Source organism: Octopus bimaculoides, chromosome 17 (genome assembly GCF_001194135.2).
Source record: "Octopus bimaculoides isolate UCB-OBI-ISO-001 chromosome 17, ASM119413v2, whole genome shotgun sequence".
In the NCBI taxonomy this organism is placed as follows: Eukaryota; Metazoa; Mollusca; class Cephalopoda; order Octopoda; family Octopodidae; genus Octopus; species Octopus bimaculoides.
The window spans coordinates 3,603,941-3,612,243 of NC_068997.1; the positions used below are offsets into that span (position 1 = coordinate 3,603,941).

Consider the following 8,303-nt stretch of genomic DNA (forward strand, 5'->3'; position numbering starts at 1 on the left):
ATATATATATATATATATATATATATAAACACAACCATATAATAGTATGTATCTGTTTGCATGTCTGTGCATATAAATATGTGAGTGTGTGTGTGTGTGTGTGCATATGTGTGTGTCATTAGATAGATAGATAGATAGATAGATAGATAGATAGATAGATAGATAGATAGATAGATATTGTAGTTTTAAGCTCATCAAATAGCATTTTAACATTTTACATTGTTGTTACTACACACCACTAACTTGGCATTATCTGTGGTTGATTGTTGTAGAATTTTCTTGGACAAGTGGTATTGAATCTTTGGTCAATCCAACTGTATTGAATCGTTTTTTTACTGGAGGCTTTCAGTAGAGCGGAGCAAACAGATCTTTTGCAAAAGAATCTTTTCAAAGTATTTTAAAAGCTACATTGTGTGTTGTTGATCTCGAGGAAACCTCACATTTTATACTCAAATATTTATTTTCAAAAGCATCCACCTGATACTTCTTTCATGTTTTATTTTACGGATAACAGAACTTTGGAATAATGGTTTCTCTCTGTTGCACCAACCTGACCTTTGTCTAGTTGACCTTTCATGCGGTACAAACCAAATGATTGATTGATTAATTGATGTATGAGATAAATCACAATAACTAACACTGTCATGTCAATTCTCTACATCGTCGCTCGACCTGCGAGAAATACCCGTCTAATCTCCTTAAAACCACTTCATAAAAGTGCAGCAATACATTTTGTAAATGTATTCGAAGGTACACTAGGGCTGAAGATGAAACAAGTTGCTCATAGCTAAAAATCGTTTCATCATAAATCTGTTTAAAGCAGAATGATATTTGAAACGGGAAGGGGTGGATGAGGACTAAGAGAACGATTTCGGGAATAAATTAAAACAAATCAGAATCTTTTGCATTCTATTCTATACTTTCGTATACTATTCTATACCCTAACTCCAACCGTAACCCTAACCCTAGTTCCCTTGTACAATAAGGGAACATGGTTTAAGTGAAAATGGAAGCCTGATCTCGTGCCCCATTCTTCTGTAACTCCGCACCAAAGTACAGCAGGTCTAAGAGCAAATTTGTATTGAAATCGTTCGATGGAAGATTTATGTGGACTCTGTCGTGACCAACTCCGAAGAAAGAGGAAATAACCAGTTCATCGTTATTATATTCTTAGTAATGGCATGTACACCACCACATCCTCTTGGCTCATATCCCTTTAGTATTGTATCTTGTGCTACTACTTACCAGCGACGAAGTAGGCCGTCGGTTTGAGTGACTTGTGGTTTTTTTCTCCCACTGATCCACTTTGCTTTATATGTTACTGTGGCGGGGAAGAAATACAGTACCACTCCAGGACGATGGAATGGCACTGTATTGTTAGATAAACATATGAGATGCCTTCTCGTATTTGTTCCGGGTTTTCGCATATCGACAGCAAGTATGTGTCTCAAACATAGGCTGAGTTAAGCGACTTTTCTGCTTGCATAATACATGCATAAATTTATTCATCTATTCACACGCATATTATTTTCATAATTTTGTTTCAAAACAGGCAGTTAACATTACCGAACAGTTTGATGCTGAAAAAGAAAAACCTTCTAAAAGTGGACAGGTAAATTAGCAATCATCAGACATGCTAAGGATTGCTAATTTAACTCTCGACTTTTAGAAAGTTTTTTCTTTGTCAGCATGAAACTCTTCGGTAACATTAATTGGCTGTTGTGAGATTATAATATCGTTGCTAGTATTTATGCTGCATCTAAATTACTAATATCGTGTTGGTTACCAATTGCAGTATTTGCATTGCTTCTGTGGAGGAGCGTAGGCTCGAAACATCAAAGACTTTTCAATTCTTCCCGGGCGTTAAAATGATATACCTGCTTGTTGCTCCCTCACTTGTCTTTTGTTTTCTATTAGTATTTGTGTCAGTTGCCAATGCGTCAGTCTCTAAATCGATTACCACTGTGTATTGTCCGTGTGTGCGTGAGTGCGTGCCTGCTTCCGAGTGTGTGTGTGTGTGTGTGTGTGTGTGTGTGTGTGTGTGTGTGTGTGTGTGTGTGTGTGTGTGTGTGTAAGTACATATGATTTTACGTTTTGTTCACGCTCAGCTGCCACTATTATTCTCAGAAATGTCTAAGACAACCAATTCTTATATTTTCTTCACATGTAAAAGACATTGATGAGTGTAAACCGGAGGCAAACAACTGCAACCAAATTTGCCGAAACAACCAAGGTTCTTATGAATGTTTCTGTGAAAGATTTTATTCCCGGCTTCCCGATGGCAAAACTTGCATCCAAGGTAAACCATTCTTTTGATATATAACCATTCTTTCTTTGCTCAAAAAGTGTTGTGTATATTTCATTGAACGAGTAGTTCAATAGATCTAATGAAGTAGCTTGATTAATTCAGGATACTATTATAACATACTTAATCATATACAGACATGCATAGCCATACACATACACGTGAGAAACCGTTTATACCGGCACATTTTTTTATCACTCCGTTTCTTTTTTCGTCCTCCATTTTTCCCCTCTTATCCCTTTATGTGAAAGAGCATAGGCTCGAAACGTGAGAGACTTTTCCATTCCTCCCCAGCGTTAAACGAATATACCTGCCTGTTATTCCCTTTCTTGTCTTTGTCTTTTGTTTTCTGTACATTTGAACCATATATACATGCACACATACTTGTGTCTATCTATCTATCTATCTATCTATCTATCTATCTATCTATCTATCTGTATATGTATATATATATATATATATATGTGTGTGTATGTGTATATATATATATATATATATATATATATATATATATATATATATATACATACATACATACACACATACACACGCGCGCACGCACACACACATATAAATACAGACAGACAGACAGACACACACACAGATAGATAGTTAGGTACATAGATAGATAGATAAATAGATAGATAGATAGATAGATAGATAGATAGATAGATAGATAGATATAGAAATACTTGCATACATTCAAACATATATGTGCATATGCATTCACAATATAATGTAATTGCTTCTAATTTAGACACAAGGCCAGCAATCTTTTGAGCAGGAGTTGCTGATAACATCAGTCCCTATCATTTGTCTCCTATTTTATTTTATCAACCTTGGAGAGATGAAAGGAAAAGTTCACCTAGTTGGGATTTGAACTACGATAAATATCCGGAAGAAAAAGTGCAAGGCATCTTTTCAAGCAAATCTGTTAATCCAGTACCCTTGTTTTGAATGATAAAATAATAACACACACACACACACACACACACATTTTTAAATGTTTCATAGTGGAACAGAGACATCAATACGATATAAGTAGATAACAATAATGAAATTTAAGATGATGTGTATTCACAGCATACTCGACTAATTCGGAAAACGAGACGTTGAGACACCACGTTGTTTCGATCTCGTTGCGTATTTTTTTTTTTTTTTTTCAAGCAAAGCTACTACCAAATCAATGAGTCCAAACAAGATCGGTGGCTCACGTTTATAGAATTCAGCAACTTAATTATTTGCTGATGCGTGCTGATGTCTGCGAAACTGATAATTAATTATGCGCATTACCGTATTGAAATAATTAAGTGGAAAAGACAAGGAAAGATACAAGAGATACTCTACACGTCACTTGATCAGCTACTTATAACAGTTAAATCTCCATTAAATCACATCCTATTTTTGTTTTTAATAAGGTAGTATGTTTGGGAGGAAAAAAGATAGGATAATCTCACGGCTGTGATCCATTTGATCACAGGTCTGCCGGATCGGCACTGACCCGCGATTAGATAACAGTAATATGTTTAACAGGCATTTGTGAAAAATAATTTGAGAAAACGAGCCAGATAACTTATATAAACACATGTGCGTGTATGTATGTAACCATGTGTATGTGTGTATGCATATGCACATATATCTGCATATATGCATACGCATTCATTCTTACATACATACATACATACATACATAATGACTTAACCTCAAGACTATAACTTTTGGCATCAATTACATCTGTACAAATGTATGCATATGTATATGTAAGTATATGTATATTTGCATATACCTATACACACATACACATACTTATACATATCACGTCCATTTCATTTCATAATGATTTCTTAATTAAAGTCAAAAGACTGAACTGAATAAAAATAATGAGTTAATATATACATTAAGTTATATTTACGTAAATGAATAAACCATATAACGTAATTAAAATGACAGAATAGACTAATTAATTGCGAATTAATCTAAATAGATTAACCCAACTACCAAAGCACACACGCATACTCGCACAAACATAAACACGCAAACACAAATATTGTCTCTCACTCGGACACACGCCAACTAACTGCACATGCACTACACAGCACACGCGGCCGCACACACACGTTTACTACATGAATGAAGTAACCTTGATTATAACTGCAAGACAGTGGGCAGGAAATTATCGGCTAATTGTATGATTGTTTAGTTGAGGGTATCAAATGGACGCGATGTATTTGGTCGAGTGCAACGGAGAAGATCCAATGTGCGAAAAGAGTAGATTTCGATTCCCGCTAGAAACAACGCTCATTTTACATGCATTCTTTAAATGTGTTTGTTAATCATTTTGTCCAATGATTTTCAACCAGGGTTCACACGACCCTTGGGGGATTATATAAAATGTTGTTGTTAAAGTTATGTGCAATTCATTGGTTATACTTCTACAATGCACAAAATATTTTAACAATTGTTTTTTATACAATTCCTAATAATACCTTCTTTATAATATAAACAATTGTGTTTCCAACAAAGAACTGCGTGCGCATACGCATCAGCCTACAGTCTCCAACTTATAGCCATCCTTAGCATTTGCTGATACGGACATATCCTCCGTTTACCGCTACATCATCCGACCGGGGTTTTACTCCAATTCGGCGTAACACCTGCGGACTGGAAGAGGCCTCTTGACAGGCCCTTGGAGGATGCAGAAGTGTGTGCACGGGGCCGCCAGTGATGGAGAGCACTGGTGGACCTGGTCGGTTCAACATATGATAACACCTCTGATGCCACTAACCTGATATAACCCCAACCTCATCAAACAGAATCCAACAATCTTTTCATAAGAGATGAGGTTCTCCTCAGATCAGAGAGTTTGCAACAATGCTTGCAACAATACGGTTTCTGCCAATGCCCTTCAACCTTAAGGTGTTGATGCTACACCGGGTGTTGGTTTCAATCCTTAACACGTAGTTTGATGTCCTGAAATTACCAGCTGAGCACTGGACGTATATTTTACCCAAGTGTTACTTTGATGGTACGTGCTGCTCTCACTAAATAATTATAATGTGCGTGTGTGTGTGTGTGTGAGTGTATGTGTGTGTGTGTGCGTGTGAGCGTGTGTGCGTGTGTGCGTGTGTGCGTGCGCGCGCGTATTGAATATGTAATAAATATTCACATAAGAGCAGCGAGCTTGCAGAGTCGTTAGCATGCCGGGAAAAATACTTAGCGACATTTTGTCCGTCTTTACCTTCTGAATTCAAATTCCGCCTATCAATTGAACAGCTGAGATCGATATATATATTTGCATTATTTTATGAGACAAACTGAGAATCTTTGACGGTATACTGTCGTCAATGCACGTTGGCGCGTATAATACATACATATACTCACACATACATACGTACATACATACATGCATGTATATATGCACACACACACACACACACACACACACACACACACACACACACGCACGCATATATGCTCTACTGTAGAATCATTTAGATTTCATGTGATAAATTAACTTGGTAATTCTTATGTTTCTCACTTGCATTGGCATGTTTAGGAATATATACAAACTCTAAACGCGTATGACTGATTGAGTAAGCGGAAAACTAAACGGAAATTAACCCTCCACTTGATATCTCACTAAGAATACTATCAGTTTCGACACCTCAGACATGTTTGAATATTCTTTGAATATGTAATAAATTTGCACATAAGGGCGGCGAGCTTGCAGACTCATTAGCATGCCGGAAAAAATACTTAGTGACATTTTGTCCGTCTTTACATTCTGAGTTCAAATTCCGCCTATCAATTGAACACTTGTGATCGATTTAATCCTTCAGCCTCATGCCCAAATTTCAAACAATTATATATATATATATATATATATATATACATATATTCATATGCTTATTGTACATATACATACGTCTGCGCATATGCGAACCTACATAATCTTTTCTTTTCTTTTCTACTCTAGCTACAATAATGTTCTTTTCCACTCTAGGCACAAGGCCCGAAATTTTGGGGGAGGGGGCCAGTCGATTAGATCGACCCTAGTACTCAACTAGTACTTAATTTATCGAGCCTGAAAGGATGAAAGACAAAGTCGACCTCGGCGGAATTTGAACTCAGAACGTAAAGATAAACGAAATACCGCTAAGCGTTTCGGCCCGGCGTGCTAACGTTTCTGCCAGCTCGCCGCCTTAAAGGGAACATATATAATAAAGTATCAATGGTCATGTACACTGAAATTACTTGGCATTACAGTCCTGATTCCTATTATTCTGTCACCATCCACTTCCGATTTGAATTGGGAGATTGGGTTATAGTGAGTTTTTCATTAACTGATTACATAGCCATGGACGCCACCCTTATGAATGCGCTGCAGTTCCTCTTTTCATAAAGCTTGGTGATCCCGACCGCTTAATCTTTTAAGATTTTCTCGCTCAACATCATTCTAAGAAGCGCTGTCGGCTCAATTGCTCTCCTCCGCTATTTCGTCACAATCCGACATGATGCAATCCCGCACTTCGTTGTATCCTTGGTCGTGTGGCTGAACGGGTGCTATACCTTGCCAAAGGGCAACCCGTAGCTATGCAGGGTACGGTAATCACTCCGTGAGGTATTTTCAAACAACCCGCATACCCATTACGCGGTTACACGGTTTTAATAACATATAGGTATCCAAGATTACAACGCTCCTCCTAAACAGAACGCCGACCCGTCGCAGGGTTAGTCATTTACAGCTGAGGGGACTGAGGCGGCTTAAAATGCAGTTTTTGTTTAATTGAAGAACACGATGCAACACACTGCCCAGTTCGGGAATTGAAACCACGATCGCAGGATCATGAGTACAACATTTTGACCACTAGGCCTCACACCTTTATGCCAATTATTGATATGCAATACTATTATTAGAATAAGTGAACCTCGAAGGCAATGGTGTAATCTGTATTCTAATCGTGGCTCTACCACGATTTATATGTATTAGATAGATCTCATTAATATAAGTATGATTAAATTATCTGACAAAAATATGGGATAAATCTTGAAAATACAAATATTTTATAAAAATGCAAATCAAATTACTGTTTGATCGCAGTAAATGAGAATATTCTGTCCAAGTTGGCACACCTAAATTAACCTTTCTCCATCTCAGTGTTTCCAGTTTCATCCAGTTTTTTTCTTTCCCAATCTCTTATCCCCCCTCTCTCTCTCTCTCTCTCTCGTCTTTCTCTCTCTCGTCTTTCTCTCTCTCGTCTTTCTCTCTCTCGTCTTTCTCTCCTTCGTCTTTCTCTCTCTCTCTCGTTTTTCTCTCTCTCTCGTCTTTCTCTCTCTCTCTCGTCTTTCTCTCTCTCTCTTTCTCTCTCTCTCTCTCTCTCTCTCTCTCTCTCTCTCTCTCTCTCTCTCTCTCTCTCTCTCTCTCTAATTGTATCAATCAATCAATCAATCTTTATATATAACAATCAAAGTATGTAGTATTATAGATCCATTTCAGCTGAGCTTATGCATCGGTTTCGCATAGAATATTAACTCCTGCGACGATTACTCAAAATTGCTTCAGTCAGACCTGAGAGGAACTGCGGCCGTACCTGCATATTTCTGCATGTTTTACTGCAAGTTCGGATCCTTTGGTGTTATCTCTGTCTCTTATACGACGGCTTCTGCGTTGCAGTGCCCGCTAAGGGGACATGTTATTTTTGCATAAGCATCCTGTTTCTATGCCAGGTGGATATCTGTCTCGTTTATTGCCAACCCCGTTACAGCACGCGCACACCGACATATACACACTCACGCACACACATACCTATATTAAAGAGTTTAAAGAAGAAATATGATATACGGTACAATCGACTGTTATTTCTAGTTCATGAAGCGATCAAGGAAAATCTTTTTCAATTGTTGATGCATGTTGATGAATGTGTCTAAGCATGTAAAGGAATATACGTTGGTGTATATAGGAGTATATATATATATACATGCATATATATATATATAT

General features: G+C 37.4%; 1 protein-coding gene across 1 annotated transcript in view; it reads left to right on the plus strand.

Annotated features, from left to right (window-relative positions):
• The window catches only part of LOC106879239 (mucin-like protein), a 77,172-nt gene that overhangs the window by 50,216 nt on the left and 18,653 nt on the right, over positions 1-8,303 (plus strand). The window contains exons 25-26 of the mRNA XM_052974115.1: positions 1,553-1,612; positions 2,128-2,299. Coding sequence (XP_052830075.1) covers positions 1,553-1,612; positions 2,128-2,299 — 232 coding nt within the window. The remainder of the gene's footprint in view (positions 1-1,552; positions 1,613-2,127; positions 2,300-8,303) is intronic.